The sequence below is a fragment of the Crinia signifera genome, chromosome 2, assembly GCF_055691185.1.
Source record: "Crinia signifera chromosome 2, ASM5569118v1, whole genome shotgun sequence".
Classification (NCBI taxonomy): domain Eukaryota; kingdom Metazoa; phylum Chordata; class Amphibia; order Anura; family Myobatrachidae; genus Crinia; species Crinia signifera.
Window position 1 is genome coordinate 373,048,371 of NC_139218.1, and position 17,314 is coordinate 373,065,684.

Sequence of the window (17,314 nt, forward strand, 5' to 3'; positions counted from 1 at the left end):
GAGGGATAGAGGTGGAGGCGGAGGAGGGATAGAGGCGGAGGAGGGGTAGAAGTGGAGGCGGAGGAGGGATAGAGGTGGAGGCAGAGGAGGGATAGAGGTGGAGGCAGAGGAGGGATAGAGGTGGAGGCAGAGGAGGGATAGAGGTGGAGGCAGAGGAGGGATAGAGGTGGAGGCAGAGGAGGGATAGAGGTGGAGGCAGAGGAGGGATAGAGGTGGAGGCAGAGGAGGGATAGAGGTGTACGCAGAGGAGGGATAGAGGTGTACGCAGAGGAGGGATAGAGGTGTACGCAGAGGAGGGATAGAGGTGTACGAAGAGGAGGGATAGAGGTGGAGGCAGAGAGGTGCAAGCAGCATCCAGAGCAGATGTGTGTGTATTTATACGTGTATGGAGCCCATGATGAAGGGCATTACCTGAGTTATGATGCGCTACTCTACGCTGCTGTAATAAGTATACTTTTATCATACCCCTGTGGGAATATCACTTTACAACATATGTTTTTGTGATATGATGTATGCCAATCAGCAGCCCCAAAATCTCGCAGAGGTTCTAGAATTTCAGGGGATTAAAGTGTATTTTTATGACATATGTACAGGATACCTTCACCCCAATACCAACGTTAGCTGTGCCCACATAGAGCGGTGGAGTGACACCAGAAAAGTAACAAGCTTACCCAGTGTAGTCCATTGTCCGGAGCTGGAGAGTAACTTCAGGTGGGAAATCACATTGGGATCTTGGAAGAAGGCCTGCATAGGAAAATAAATCTTTTACTGTATTAGCACAGTGGTATCTATGTGTGAACGTGTTCCTAACGCCATAATCACCAGCGCAATACAGCAACCACAAACCTATAGGCTGCATAAGAGCTAAATACGCTGATTATTTACATCGTGCTTATGACTAACGTCAACTGCCATCTGGTACAGGATCGTCATTGTCAACAATGGGGCAGATTTATTAAGCCCTAACAAGAGATAAATGCAAGGGTGATAAAGAGAGATAAACGTCCAGCCAATCACCTCATAACTGTCATGTTACAGGCTGTGTTTGAAAAAAGTCAGTAAGGAGCTGATTGGCTGGACGTTCATCGCTCTTTATCACCCTTGCATTCATCTCTTGTTAGGGCTTAATACATCTGCCCCAATATTTATTGTTATTTGTGACTTTTTTTTTTTTAAGTAATACTATGCTAATGAGGGAACGTTGGTTTCTTTTGATTTCAGCAGCATTTGTTCTGTTATTCACATGAAAGGGTCATTCTTCCATGATTGAACAAATTTGTATACGTGATCTACTGCAAGTAAAGTCGAATACATTGATTTATGTTAGCGATGGCCATCGACCATCAATTATTCAAAATCATCGATGGTTTATGTCGCTGTAGAATAGTTTTGCCATCGATGGGGAAGAACCAGACGGTTTCCCTCCATCAATGTCAAGCATAAACTAATAATTTTTTTTATTTCCCCCCCCCCAAGGGGTCAGGACACGGAGCATAGCTCCACCCCCAACACCCACGAAGCCCTGACCGCCATGTTTTGATTGGCCCACAGTCTAAAGCTGGCCATACACACGCAGATTTATCTTCAGATCTGGCTGGTTGGAACAAAAACATGGTTATGTATGAGAGCAAATGACAGTTGACCATTTGCTTGGAAATGCTGGAAAACTGACAAACTGTCACTCATCCATAACCATGTTTTTGTTCCAACCAGCCAGATCTGCAGATAAATCTTACTAGTGTATGGGCACCTTAAGAATGGATGCCTCGATAGGTAAAAACATTGATGATCATCCATTGCACAGTATGCCATCGATGGCAATGGCACAGTTGGCCATCCCTAATTTGTTTGTCTTCTGAGTTTTCACAAGTGTTTTATATCATCTAGGCATATGTTTTTTTGTGTGTTTTTTTTAACCAATGGAATCTGCCCACATAGGATGGTAGTGGGTAGTCACTAAAGTCACATACAGATGGAGTGCCTTTCGTTTAGCTGGGGTCTGGTGGTCGGATCGCCAACCGCCAGCCGCCGCCTCCGGTCATAAGGAGACGCGCATGCGCATCCCCGTCGGGCCCCAACACCTCCCCGTCGATGTCCACCGGTCCCTGCCGCCTCCCCACACCCCTCCCTAACCCTGCCCGTCTCCCTGAACCTGAGAAGGGCAGGGTTCCCGTCCTCTGCCGCCAAAAAACAGGGACGCGCATGCGTGTAAGACACTCACACGTCACCAGTCAGATGTAGCGCCTCTCCGCCCCCACATTTAAATAAATAGACAAGCAGTGTTTCCATGTGATCTGTTCCTGCCCCTGACTTGCCGCCCTGTATAACAGGGATGGGGACCATTTGCCCCCCCCCCAGCTGTTGTTAAACTACACATCCCAGCATGCCCTGCAACAGCTTTAGCATGGCCGAACAGCAAAACCGTAGCAGTTCCCCATCCCAGCTGTATAAGGACACCTACCATGGAGAAATGCAAAGGACTGATGAAGGCTGCACAAAGGGGTATTACAACTTGGCGTGTGATTTTCCACCCCCTTCCGTCTCGGTATACTGCACAGTGCTCCTTCCTTCCCTGGGACAATTACCATTGGTACAATTATTTCTGAGTAGACTTTGGTTGCCCTCCCTTATGGATTTAGAGATTACCTGATGTAGCCTTATAGCAGAGTACAGGGTATTGTACTTCTTACTGGAAGCCGGATCCAACAAGTAGCACATAAATATATAAATATGGAAAGGTCGTTAGCATACGTTATGTCTGCTGGACACAAAGTGGTTTTGCCCTGGCATCTGATAAAGTCATTTACAATCAATTTCCCAGTCTCTTGCTATAAGCCTGCCACTAAATACATCACCAGATCTCACATTCGCTATAATAGCTGCCCAGTCATTTCACCTTCTATGCCTCCTTGCAGTATACACTTGCATTGTGATTATATATCTCCATATCCACGACTACTCTATTGCAGGAGTAAAAAATGTGTCATGACAGCAGTCAAATAGTCAAATTTAATGAACGTTTTGGGGAACACTTTTCCCTGTCATCAGAATAATATCATCTATTATTCTGACGACAGGGACGGTGTTCCCCGAAACGTTAATTCAATTTGACTGACTATTTGAATGCCGTGGTGCCGCTTTTTGTATTCTTGCACTAGTCTTTTTCTGCCTTTGACGTTGTTAATTACAGTCTTCTTACACCCTTCAAAGACCTTTGTGGCACAGTATTCTTCTGGTTCTCTTCCTATAAAGCCAATCACTACTTCATTGTCTCTACTTCTGGCTCAAATTCGCCTCTATTTAACATCCAGGTGGTCCTAGCGTATTCGGCAACTTTACCAGCTTGGAATCTCATGGCTTGAAAGACCAAACACTGCGCTCATCCACAAACTGGGACATTGATGCTCAGCTACACTCTAGCGCCCCCGTGATAGTAGAAGATGTGGCCAAAACCCCCTTATCCAAATGAGAATTTTGCACAGCATGCAAAGGTGTAGCATAGTGTTTTGTTACAGGTCACCATTAGACTCCCACAGTACTCCCTCTTCAGCTAGTGTAGTCCTCCAACAGACGTCGGGCAATCTGTGGCATTACATTTTGGATGCCCGATTCCTTTACTAACAAAAACGTATAAATATGCTTAGAGGTACCTCACTTGGGCCCTTATTCTGGTCGGTGCGGTAATATCCGCGTGCGTTCGTGCCGCCGATGTTTTGTGTCTACGCATGTGCAGAGGCGTCTCTGCGCATGTGCGAGCGGGGCTTACGGCCAAATCCCGCATGAAATGTGAACACTCCGAACAGGGGGTGGAGAGGGGCGTGAAGGGCTATTTGGGCTCATTAACATATGCGTACGCCCCGCGTTTCATGGGCGTTCCCATGCAAACGCTGGGCGTACGTATGGTAATGCGGCCGTGATGCACGTGTAGGGGGCGGACATATGACATCGCCGGATGTCAGCTGCCCGCCCAGATCCCTGCTTTTGCACGGAAAAATGTCCGTGTGGTCTGAGGTTGCGGGAGCTGGTGGACCACTCGGTCCTGCATTCGATGGTCTGCGACCATCGAATGATGGGGGAGGTTCCCTGAGATGGAGGAGGCGTATTCCGTGAAAAATACACGTGCGGTCCGTTCGGCCAGCTTATTACCGCGTACGGACGGAGTTGGCGATCCGTATGGAAGGCGGGGTTTCGCACGCACGGTCCTGGCCGCATAATCGGATCCGGCCGCACTGATCAGAATAAGGGCCTTGGTTCTAAGTGTCTACTGTATTCCACAGCACCAACCATGTCTAAGTGACCTCGGAGTGGGTCTGTTCAGAACTTGAAGCCAGTACTAAATACTACGTCAGTCAATCTAAAAAAGGGATTGCACATGCCAAGAAATGCTACGTGGACTGAGACCTCTACACGAGACCTAAATCAATAATATAAAAACATCTATAGGTGCAGTTCTCCTGTAATGATGAGGAAACCCAAGCAGCAGCAGATGTTTTGAGTCAGCCAGGTCCAAGATAAGGCAATGCAACAGCAGAAGACTATTGGATAACAGCCGGAATGGACAGATCTACCGCCCACTTCCTTACAGAGATTATGCAGATTGCAGAGATGTAATGCACTGCTTGAAGAGACCGGTGGAATCCAATAGGGTGGCCAGCACTATGGGATTGTCCAATCGGTTATGCTTTATGGGATGGCCTATATGGTGCCAATAGTCTACTAGCCAATTGGAGGCGGCGTCTCAGCATTATCATATGCATGTACTCCATAGAATGCAGGAACGTATATAGGACACTGACCACTTACCAGGACAAAGTCATCCCTCTGATAGGGCTGGAAATACTGGTCATAGCGAAAAGCTTGGGCTGTTATCCTTCCATTCATGGACCTGACACAGAGAAAGAACAGAAACATGTTGCACTGTTGGGATGTAAATCTTTGCCAATACATTTACACATACTGTAGCATTTAGCATGAGTAGCCCTCATCAGCTACTACAGTATAGATCAGGCATGTCCAAACGATGGCCCTCCAGCTGTTGCGAAACTACAACTCCCATCATGCCTCGCCAGTTTTGCGATTAGTTAATGCTGGAACTATTGCAAGGCATGCTGGGATGTGTAGTTTCACAACAGCTGGAGGGCCACAGTTTGGACATGTCTGGTATAGATCATAGGAGAAGTAGTTCTATGGCAGAGAGTTAAAGTAGCGTACCCCCCATACAAGCCATACGCAAGGCCCAAATGATGAAACAGGAGCAGCCGAACAATGAAACAGAAGTAAAATACGGCGTAAAAATATATATAAAGCCTGCTAAAATGGTAATTACAATGATCTCACTAGGGAACATAGGGGGATAATGAATCATTGCCATAATATATAATGTGTGACAGACACGCTGCAGTATTTGTAGTACTGATACGCTGCTGTTACCTCATTTCTGACAACACAGAATTGTACCAGTTGTAGCCAAACGGCAACAATAATGACTGTTCAGTGTATCATAGGCCACAAGGAGACACCAAGCAATAGGTAAGTTTACTGTAGTAGGATCTACTAGACATTGCGCACTCTCTTAAAATGATGACACCTTTTAAATGGTATATATTCAAATCAATAAACAAATACAATCTATTGTAATAAGTACTGACAAAATAGCACATACACAATATAATATAATATAAGAGGAGATCAATCCACATATACAAGGAATAAATTCACATAAAACAATATTATACCCTTTGCACACCGCAAATGCTGGATCACATCTGGGATTTGGACACGGGTTCCTCCCGGTAGTGACCCGGCATTTGCAGTGCGAAAGCTACCACATCGACCCGGCAATAAGTCTAGTCACTGACATAAAACGGGGCTGCGGCAGATCATCGGGGGGCGGAGGAAGAGGCAGCGCTTGGAGCGGACGCTCGACCTGGGCTACCCTTTCACACTGCACAGCAACCTGGGTCAGAGCCGTGTTCCACCTGGTTGTGCTTTCACACCACTGGGTTGCAACGGCAATAACCCGGGTTTCTTTGGCGGTGTGAAAGGGGTATTACATAAAATGCAAAAAGAATATACCAGCAATATATCAACATTTAACCTGCAGTTAATGCACGGCGTGATAAGGTGAGTATATCACGGGAGTGTGGGAAAGCGAGTCGCTTGAAGTGAGTGTGTGCTCCTTGGTTGCACTACTGGAGCTAGGAATGTCTCTTAGGTGCACCGAGCGTAGTACATTCAAAGTGGAATAATCCCAATATGATATACTCACAGCAGGCTAGGGTGTACGGTGCAATCGCAGTGTCTAGTAAATGGATGATGCCTTCAGTATTTGGAAGAAAACAAGCAATGTCACATGTCCCAGTGTAGTTCTACGAGTGCCAGGGATGAACTGCATGTAATAGAATGTTCTGTGTCCAGATTAGCGTCCCCGTTCCGATGTATTTGCTGGAGCACAGTAGCGTCAGTGTGTGCGTCTCGGTAGCAGGAGTAAAGGTTTTCAAGAAAAGTGTCAACGCGTTTCGTCCCTTCTCTCAAGGGACTTTTTCAGGGTAGGAAGACACATGGATTGGGGAGATCTTGCCGATCTTATTTTTATGAAAACGGCTGCAGAGTCGACAATTTAGCATCCGTTTTCGACCATGCAGATTCAACTTTTAACAATTGAATTGGTATGTCCCGATATTTCCAACTGTCAAAAATATCGACACACATTGAATAACCCTCTTTTTTGTACTATACAAGACATTACCATTACAAGGTTTTAATGGAATCTACAGATTGCAGACAAAGCAGTATAAGAAGGCATAAACCTAAAATACTTTAATACTATTAAAATAACACATTAAATAAATTAAATTATATAAATTAATTATAAATGAAATAAATGGAATACATATAACAATGAGCCACTTCGAGTATATTTTTTTAAATATCAGATAAGTTTACTTTACATAACATAATATTTATTGCCTACAGTAGGAAGAAAGGCTGCCAGGTGCCCAGGAATTTAAACCCTGGAATTATAAAACAATATTAGATTTACAGAGTAGCCGGTATCCCCCATTTTAACAGGATCTCTCATTACATGACGGGCTAATCTCAGCAAATGTGAGAGCCGTGTGAAGGTGTCACATTGACTCCGTACAAACAACCAGCCTGATCCCTCGTATTTGATAAATCCATTCCCCGGTGTTGTATGGGGAGAGGGGTTTCCCAGCAGTAGTAGCAGCACAGAGCAGTCATAGGATGGAGTCATTTGAGGTTTGCTGATGTATTTGCTGCAGTTTATATAAGTGTGAGACCCTCAGACAGGGCGGGCAGCTCAGCTAATGGTATTTACCCGCTATTAGCAGGCACATAACAAGGTGATTGAAGTCAAAGGTAGAAGGAGCCAGTAAGGAACAGACAACACTGTGTTAGGTCTCCTCTGCCTGTGCTGCAGGACAATTCACTGTGCACCATCCGAACGAATTAACCCATGTATAACCAGCTTGCCACGGGAAATATGTTCACTTAAACACTGAACCTGATTCAGAGCTGTAAGCCAATTCCACGGCCTCTGGGATTAATTCAGACCTGGTCTCAGGGCACATTTTGTGTGCGAATGGAAAAAAAACCATGCTGCACTGCAGGTGAGGCAGATGTAACATGTGCAGAGAGAGTTACGCAATGTACACATCCTCAAAGCCTAGAAGGTTAGCCAGCATACAGTGTATTTGGCCGCTGTTCCTGGAGCTAGCCGGATGTAGTTAGCCTGACGGCTTAACTACATCTTGATCAAACGAGGCTCAGTCCAAATCACTGAGTCCCATGTGTACACCCCTTTAGATTTGGGTGGGGTGTGTTCTAACCGAAATTGCAGGCAGAGGGTGGTATGCATTTGCATTGCTTAAGGATCATACAGTATATGTGGGATCGTGGGATTTGGCCCCAAAATTGCTGGGATTGGGGTCCCGGGATTGGAGTTTCCAATCCTGAGATGTTGGGATTAGACTGCCGGGCAGCGTCTGAGCACTCGCTGCCCAGCTGCTCCCGTCCCACCCCTGCGCCGCCGATGTCCAGTTCCGGCCGCTCTGCAGTTCCGGCCTCACCACCGGGTATTCCCAGACCCTCCGGACTCTCAGCCGCTTCTGCTTGCCCGTTCCTCGCCTGCCTTTTTTGTGTTTTTATATTAGGGATTGAAAAATGCCCAGGATTGGCATCCATAATGCTAAACTGCTGCGAGTAGTTTACCATATGCAACCCTTACTGAATTAGGCCCACTGTATGCACCTCCAGTGGTAGTGTAATGCTGCATGTAATGCTGCCCATACATATGTGAGATATCGCATGCAATCCTTCGATTTCGACCGCATCTGGATGAGAAATTGTGGCGTTATGTAGCGCAAGAAGCGCTAGCGGGTGGCGGGGGTCTATCAGCGGTGGCGGCAGAAGTGTTTAAAACACTGGGCAGCCCTCTGATTGGCAGAGATAGCTCAGACAATCAGAGGGCTGCCCAGTGTTTAAACAATTCTGCCGCCACCACTGACTGACCCCCGCCGCACCGCTAGCGCTACATAACGCCGCCCTCTGCCCGCCCTCTTCCAGCACTCGATGTGCCATCTCAAGATGGCATGCGACATCGGGTGCTGCAAAGGGGACACTTTAGCACCACAAGATGCAATCGGGTTCGATGGACATCCCACTGCAATGTCGCATCGAATCCGATCGCACATATGTATGGGCAGCATTAGGCTTTCTGGCAGACACCATGTAAGCCTACACATACGCAGGAAGAGGTGGCACTTGAGCAGAAATGTGAATGCACATGGTGAGCTGAGCATGAAAGGAACTATCTCCAAGCAGGAGGCAAAGTTGCACATGTACCAATAGGTAACTACACGGAACATCGTACCGGGATTACATGTTTCGCTACAAAAACTGCGAAAAGACCAGTTTCATCCAGTTTAGTAACCGCCAAAGAAACGGAGATCCCCTTAACTTCCTACACGGACTCCGTAAACAGCAATTGGTTTGGTAAAGCTGTTAAAACATTGATCAACGCATTTTCTTTCAACACAAGAAAGTGTTATCACTGCTTAGTACATAACTCATAGTGAGGCTAAGCATATATAAAAGAGAGAACAGACATTAATAGCCATCAACAGTCATCAGGTTTGAGGCATAAGCGGTAATGCAGTTATGGAAAGCTCACAAAACGGGTGACTTCAGAGCTTGTCTTGCATGTTAATGCCCGAGGTGTCCAAGGGGATCAGTATGCATGGCCAGCAGACTGGATGCCAGCGGTAAAAGGGACCAATAGGTGCATCCTGCTAAACAGAATACAGACAGGGGCTGGGTAAGTACACTTACACTCTCCACCTGCCAAACCCTAATCCTCTCCCCCGCAGCCAAACCCGAACCCTCCCTTCCCATAGACTAACCCTTACCCTATGTCCCCTCTAGTGCCTTGACCCAACTTCTCTTCCCCACCTGCACTTGTATTTGGTACACCGGCATTTGGACTGCTGGAATCCTAACTCCTCCCTCATGTCATCAGTCACCCCTTCTCCCCAGTAAATTGCAGGGCCCTCTTACCTCTAGTTGTTAAAGCCCTTTTCTCCTCTCATTCACGTACAGCTCTCTCCTGCTACTTACATCTAAGCTGTAGTGTGTATTGCATTGTGGTGCGCTTTGTTACCTGTTGTTATTTATTTAACAAAAAACTGTAATTTTAAGTTCCATCTTCCTGTGCTGTTCTATTGTATGCCCTATGTAAGGTACAGCGAAACACGCGAGGCGTCTTATAAATAAAATGTATTCATAGTAATCCTGTTCCTATTTTTACATATTTAATAGGCCGGCAGTGCAGAAATGCTCTAGTCAATTTATAGTGAATGAGTTTAGACACAGCAGCAGTGAATGAAGGCCCTCATTCTGACCAATTCGCCCCGCTGCGAATTCAGGGATGTTGAAGATCTGCGCATAAGCGAATATGCACTTGTGCAGGTCTTCGTTGTGGGTGTCCGGGGACGGCTACCGGCCTTTTGGGGGCGGGCGGCTGACGTCCCCGGATCTCAGCTGCTTGCCCTGTTCGGGGAGCAGGGAGCCGCTAATCTAAGTCACCAGAGAGCGAGATAGATTAGCGAGCCCTTCAGAAATCGTTTGTTGGTCGGCGACCATTGAATGATTTTGGGCACCCACACAAGGCTATGAATGGATGTATATGCATATCATCCATTCACAGTGCTGCGGGGAAAATCTGCAAATAGCCGGGGGCGAGCGTTCGGGCGAATGGCGGCACTAGAAGGCCCGCAAAGCAGTGAAATCATACTGCTTTGCAAGCCAACCAGAGTGAGGGCCAAAATGCGTCCACACTTATAACCCATATTCAAGTATTTTATATACCCCGGTATTTCTTGAAGCTTTTGCATTAGCTAACAGACGTGAGATGCAACTACTAAGATGATCGCATACGCGTACTAGTGATCCAGCTCTCAGACCCATAGACCCGATTCAGAAATGATCGGTGCTGTGCTAATTCGCACCCTGCACGATTCTCGATATACTGTGCATATGAATCTGCCGCAATGCGCGTGGGCGGCGCCCTCTAGCGGCACAATCCTGCTACTTTTTTCCTTCACTAGCCTTTTCTAAAGTGATTGACAGGAAGTAGTCGGCTATGGGAGTTAACCGGACATTTAGTGAGGGTGCTAAGAAAAACGCCAGGTCCTGGTTCCAAAAATAAGGGTGACAAAAAGATTGGGGGTCCCCTGTATTTTGGACTTGTGGTTCTCAGAGTCCCTGTAAGTCGGGGAGGCTTGCTAGGACTTGTTGTTCTGCAGCACAACCATAGTTACATTTTATTGCTATTTTTGGTACAGCGCCCATCTCGTTGATTGTATGCCTTAAGTTTGATATTTGTATTTTGACATACTGGGTGAGATTGAATAGGATGAGAGATTCAGAAACAAACTTTTTGGCAGGGGGGAGCAACATTTATATTTACGCCACTGCTTCCTGATCAGTGCATCACAGGGATGGTCACTGTGTGTCAGGGATGATACATCCCACCGTTAGGATCGCAATGCGATCCTGGGCCGTAATATTCCGCCCAGATCGTATTGTAAATGCGATCCATGATAAATGTGCCCCTGTGCCTGATCCTACAGTACATGTATGGGAAAATGGTGCTGATACTACCATTTTCCAGATATATGGGTAAGGCAAGTATAATTAATTAGTGGGGGCAGGGTCGTAACTATATATCAGTAGGCCCAATAGCAAAAGTTTGTAAGGGCCCCCATTTATGAACTGATGGTGATAAATGTATGTAAAACATATTACTAGACAGTAAATATGGGGCCCCCCTCAGCTCTGGGCCCCATAGCGGCTGCACCCCTTGCACCTATGGTAGTTACGCCCTTGGGTGGGGGTTTGAGGTGTGCTCAAGCCGCCTGCCCGCCCCAACCCCTGGCGCTAGACGTACCCCAACAGTCCAGATTTTAGGGATATCCCTGCTTGTGAACAGATGGCGACTGAGGTACTAATTAAGTCACCTGTGCCTAAGCAGGGATATCCTTAAAACCTGGACTGTTGGGGTGCCTTAAATCATTTGATGGCATTTACAAACGTGATAAAAGTCCATCAGAGGCTGCACAGTAAAGACGCTGACGGCTGCCATCTGATGCCTGCATCCACCGAGAGACATCAGCGGTGGACAAAGTAGGGGGCATACCAGGTGCTGTCGTACTACAAACACCAGCATGCCTCATAAGTTTCAACCCTAACAGGAAAACATTGTAAGGGCATGCTGTAAAGGAGTAGTAAAGTTTAGCAGCAGCAGGAGCGCCCCACGATGCCTGGCTCTGGCATAGACATAGGCAGAGGAGGGGACACATTTGGACAAGGGACCTGCTGGGGTGCCGGGCAGGTGCGGGGTAGAACACTGCTAGTTACCATTTGGTCAGCAGCTCCCGGGTGTCCCTGCTCCCCAGGAAGCCGAAGGCTCGCTCAGGCAGTGGGCTGAAGGTGAATGCTGCAGCTCCGGACCGATCATCTCCAGCTGACATCTTCCCTGGGGTCAGCTGATCGCTGCACCAGTGCGTCCCCGTCTCTATAGAAACTGAGAACTGCCGGTGCAAGAGACCAGAGTCCCCCCCAGAAACTAGAGACCTTATCCAAACGTTCCGCTCACTTACTTGCTAAACACAGACTCCCATACCGTGCAGTTGTTTCACCCCAAATGTAGCATACCTCCCAACATGACCCTCTCCAGGAGGGACAGAATGCACTGTTTCTGGACCTTCCTCTTAATTAATGACTGATATCACCTGTTTTAAACAGGTTAATGGACAAGAAAGGCATTTTACCACAGGTGATAGCAATCATAAAATAAGAGGAAAGCCCAGAAACAGAGCAATGTGTTCCTCCTGGAGAGGGTCATGTTGGGAGGTATGATGTATCATTATATTTTATATGCCCTGAGACATTCATTCCTTTCACTTGGTAACTAACGTCTGCCTATGTGTGCCGACCAATTTTCACCATATAGAGGTGCTACATAAATAAAGAAAAAATGGTACTTCCTCATTTTTGCGGCCACCGCTTATGCTACGGAATTTATGTAGCGTAATCTGCACCACCCTGGGTCCATGCCACCCTCCTGTGTCCACGCCGCCATCTATTAGCTTTAGTAAAGTTGTGGCGAGCGGAGTGGAGTGGAGCTAGCCACCGAGCCTGCGAAGGGACGATGATGCTATTCTGAAAGCAGCTAACGTAACTGGTTTCAGCCATGGCCGCAAAGATGAGGAAGTACCACAAAAATTATTCTCCATAGTCATAATGTTTATAGACAAGTAATGAAATGTTGACATTTCTGGATCAGATCTACAATCCTCCGTAACCCTCTGTCTAGTGTTCTACCATAACCACAATATCACAGCACCAACCCCCATGCACCCTCATCCTTAACCTACCTAATCCCCCCTGCACCCACATCCTTAACCTAACACCACCTGCCACACCCACATCTGTAATCCATACTTGCCTACCTGACCCTCTCCATGCGGGAGAAAATGCTCTGTTCCTGGACTTCCCTGGTAATGTATGATCGCCATCACCTGTGCTGAAATATCTTTACCTAGCTCCCCACAGGTGATGGCAATCATACATTACCAGGGAAGTCCAGGAACAGAGCAATTTCTCCCGCATGGAGAGGGTCAGGTAGGCAAGTATGCCTTAATCTAATACCCCCTGCCACACCCACATCCTTAACCCAAATCCCCCCTCACCACACCCACATCCTTGACCTAACTTTCTCCCCGCAGCTTAACCCTATCCCTTAGGGTTACCACCTAGTCCCTTTAATTCCGGACACATGTTAATTACACAGGTTCTGTGGCAGTTTAAAATTAGGTGAAGTGGAGTCTTAAAGTCAGCCAGCCACAGAACCTGTGTAATTAATATGTGTCCGGAATTAAAGGGACTAGGTGGTAACCCTACTATCCCTCCAGGCAACAACTTAACCCTTATGTCAACATTCTGACAATGTCGGTATTGGTGCATGTTAACATTTTAACAACTACATGGTTTACATTTATTACTATGGATGCAGTCAAAATGTTGACAATCTCAATGTCAGCCATACTTGCCTACCCTCCCGGAATGGCCGGGAGGGTCCCGCAAATCAGGTCCCCCTCCCGGCCCCCGGGAAGGGGGGCAAGTCTCCCGCATTTTCCTCACAGCCCTGGTTCCCCCCTTCCCTGCGGTATTAACCCCAGAATTTCGCGGGTCCGCGGAGAGGGGGTGGGGTTAAAATGACACGATTCGTGTAATTTCGCGTCATTTTAGCTCCTCCCACCATCCACGGACCCGCAAATGGTTGCAGCTGCCAGTCATGGGGGCGGGGCTTAGTGACATCAGCCTCGCCCTGCCCCCAAAACGTAGCCTCTTCCCGCCCCCCTCTCACTCCTCTCCGGGCTTCTCCCGGAGAGGAGTTTGAAGAAGTCGGCAAGTATGATGTCAGCAGTCATCAATATTGACATGTTAACAATGTCATCATCTGAAATATCAACATTCCGTAGATTGCCGACATTACGGTTAGGCTATATTAATGGATTAGGAGGATTGGGCTGCAGGACGTGGGGTTACGGGGGTTACTCAGATGACAGCTAGAACTTACTATCATGTGACCACCCAACACAGGGCCTGTGCAGGTTTCTTTCAGCACCCTAGGAAAAACTTCAGTTTACGGCTCCTGCCACCACCCACACACCAATACCGATTTTTCCAGAACTTCAGGTGAACATCTGGAGGTGGCATCCACAGTATAACAAGTGCAGTTTGAATAAATTTCAATAAAGAGTCATCCTTAATTTCATAATATTCAGACTTAAGGGTGTCCCCAGATTCTAGGCAGCAGCCTAAAGTTTCCTAATGGTAGAGCTGGCCTTGGCCAGACACAGAAGATCCGCCAGGGATCCGATAGCAGGTAAGTTAGCACTGATGAATGTTGATGAAGTGTGTGGATATCTCACCTGCCGACTACATGTCGACATTATTATCATGTGACATTCTCATGTCAACATAATATGCCCAGGGAGATAATAACCACACTTTTCCAGGAACCAATCCATACATGCCTACCCTCCAGGAACAGCCGTGAGGCTCCCAAAAATCAGGTGGCCCCCCAGAAAGGTAGGTGAGTTTCTTGCATGTCCCGCTAGCCTCCCAGACTCCCCTTGGCTGCCCTTTATAGAGCACAAGTGGACAGATTGAGGGGGAACAGATGATGCGGTTCCGACTAAATCACTTTAAAATGAGGGGAGTATTCAGACCAGATCGCTGCTCTGCCATTTTGCACAGCCCTGTGATCATATAGCTGCCTTCCTGCCAGAGTGAAAACGCGCCTTGTCAAATCCTCGAATAGCTTGCGAAAATGTTGACGATCGCCGCTCAGCTGCAAAACCATCCGCAACTCACTCACCATCAAATGATTTTTGCACTGTGTGCAGTCTGTGCCTAATCCTGACCCTTCCACAACTCTGATCAAGGCTGGAGCTGACATCACACACCCTCCCTGAAAATGCCCGGGAACAACTGCTTTTTCCCTGACACTCCCACGTAACGGCTGGCTACTAACCCCAATGGTGACTTCCTGTCAAGCAAACAGTGGCCGGCTTGTGATAAAAAATTCACTGTTTTTTGTCTCTGTTTAGTGTTGCGCATGGGTATTGTGATCCGTACACAGTGCAGTCATTTAAAAATCTGAATTGAGTTATTGTACCCCCACCCCTGCTAGACAATGGGCGAGATGCACTAAGCTTCAAAAGTGATAAAATGGAGAGTGATAAACAGCCAGCCAATCAGCTCCTGCCTGACATTTTCAAACACAGTCTGTAACATGGCAGGTAGGAGCTGATTGGCTGGCTGTTTATCACTCTTGTAGCTTAGTGCATCTGGCCCAAAGTCTGCTTTCTCAGCACTGTATAGTCGGAACAGGGCCACGTTGTTGCAATCATACCACCCACTACCTGAACGGCCTATCTACCTGTTGGCTATGCCCTACATTCGCGTGCCCTTGCAAGCGAGTCGCCCCTGTGAATGGGTAGTGCCAGCCAACCATTAGCAAGGCAGGGTTTGGTGGACTCTCAAGGCTGCGAATTCACTGAAGGGCACCTCAGATATACTACAACAAGCATAAGCAGTCATTGTGGTGGTGAGGATGATGATGAGATAGTGAGACAAATGTTCACTTTCACTTGGTTCTCTAGCTAGGACTTTCTAGTGTGTTTCCTCATTAGAATAATGTTCTCATTATGCAGTAATTGCTGAAAGGAAATTGCTTTTCAGTGATACGTGACTAAATCAAACCGTTCCCTCTGCTTTGCTGACAGGGTGACCTTACATAATTTGGGGGTGTCACACAGGTGTGCACTAACAACTCTCATCTATTCTTCAGTCAGCTGCTTTAAAGGGAGTGATGGATTTCATAACTATACTTACACCAAGAAGAACTGGAATATCTTGAATTTCGTACAGGACTGCTTCCTGTGGCAGGTTCTGGGCCGGTTCTTCAAAGGCAGATATGTGACTAAACACACAGTGGTGCAATTTGTTAGCTTTCTCTCCGGTGTGTTTAGAGATAAGAGACAGATATGGTTTTCTGGACAGCAATCAATGTGATTCTGCGATTAAAGACAGCTCACCTAACTGTCTATTTAGTCCAATGGAGAACAATGGTGGCTACTCTGTGAGTCAGGGATAAATGCTCGGATTTATTAAACTGTACCCTGTTATGGCCCCCATTGACTAATGCGATATGGCCCTTTTTCACACGATCTCAACCCATCAGGCCGATATATCGTGCAAAGTGTCATATTATATGTGATTTACTGTCGATTATGATCCGATGTGTGGTCACGCGCACATTGGATCCGTAGATTGCCATGGCTACCACAAGCATACATGGTTATCTGGGGCCGTGAATGGCATTGTATACGATACATCTAAGCTGGCAGGTGACCAGCAGGGAGTTGCAGAGATGTGAGGATACATGTGATACCTCATGCTAGTGTATTGGGATCTTTAGGCTAAAAGGGAGGGGTATACAATTTCTGCTTAGGCTCTGCACAGGGGTGTGGCAATCAGATGTTTTTTTTAAAGCAGCAATCATTTGTAAGACATGGTTTTACCATGTGAGTTCAGCAGGCAACCAGGGCCTTGTATGGGCTCAATGGGCAGCTGCCCAAGGGCCCCCCAATTCTAGGGGCCTTCGAGCTAGGGCAGATTGGGCTGTGGGCAGCTGCCTCCTGAGCTTCTTGGGTGGCAGTAGAGAACACTTCCTGGTCGCTCTGATTGTGAATCCCACACAGAGTGACCAGGCAGCCTTTTATTCCTGCAACCCAACCTGCACCCATACAGTGAATGGCTATCAGCATGGTGATTGGTGCATGGCTGGAGCTCTCCACCAATCAGAGTTCAGCATTCTTTACCTGCCTCCCAACTGCAGCCAAACAGAAAATGGCTGTCAGCATGCTCAGTGGTGGATGGCTACAGCTATCAACCAATCAGAGTTCTAACAGCCATTTACTGTATGGTAGCAAGTGGGGAGATGGCATGGGACCACCGGAGGGGTGTGTTTAAATTTTTTCCTTTAAATGGGTGTCCCCCAGTGACCCCAAATGCATTGCTTTGCCTGTGGCCTACAATGCTGTTAAGAATTCCCTGCCGGCAACCTGCAAATCCAGTGAACTCGGACGTTATAGCCCGTCACAAATGCTCTGCATCTATATAATTCTGCATTTAGCAATAATACTGTACCATTGCTGATCTC

The 17,314-nt window shown here is 47.1% G+C and overlaps 1 protein-coding gene across 1 annotated transcript in view; it reads right to left on the bottom strand.

The window, feature by feature from the left end:
- The window catches only part of CFAP300 (cilia and flagella associated protein 300), a 58,872-nt gene extending 46,644 nt beyond the window's left edge, over window positions 1-12,228 (bottom strand). Inside the window, exons 1-3 of the mRNA XM_083170076.1 lie at window positions 11,938-12,228; window positions 4,804-4,885; window positions 672-744 (exon numbers count right to left, since the gene is read on the bottom strand). Of these exons, the coding sequence (XP_083026202.1) occupies window positions 672-744; window positions 4,804-4,885; window positions 11,938-12,050 (268 nt within the window). The 5' untranslated portion in view covers window positions 12,051-12,228. The remainder of the gene's footprint in view (window positions 1-671; window positions 745-4,803; window positions 4,886-11,937) is intronic.
- Window positions 12,229-17,314: the final 5,086 nt, after the last annotated feature.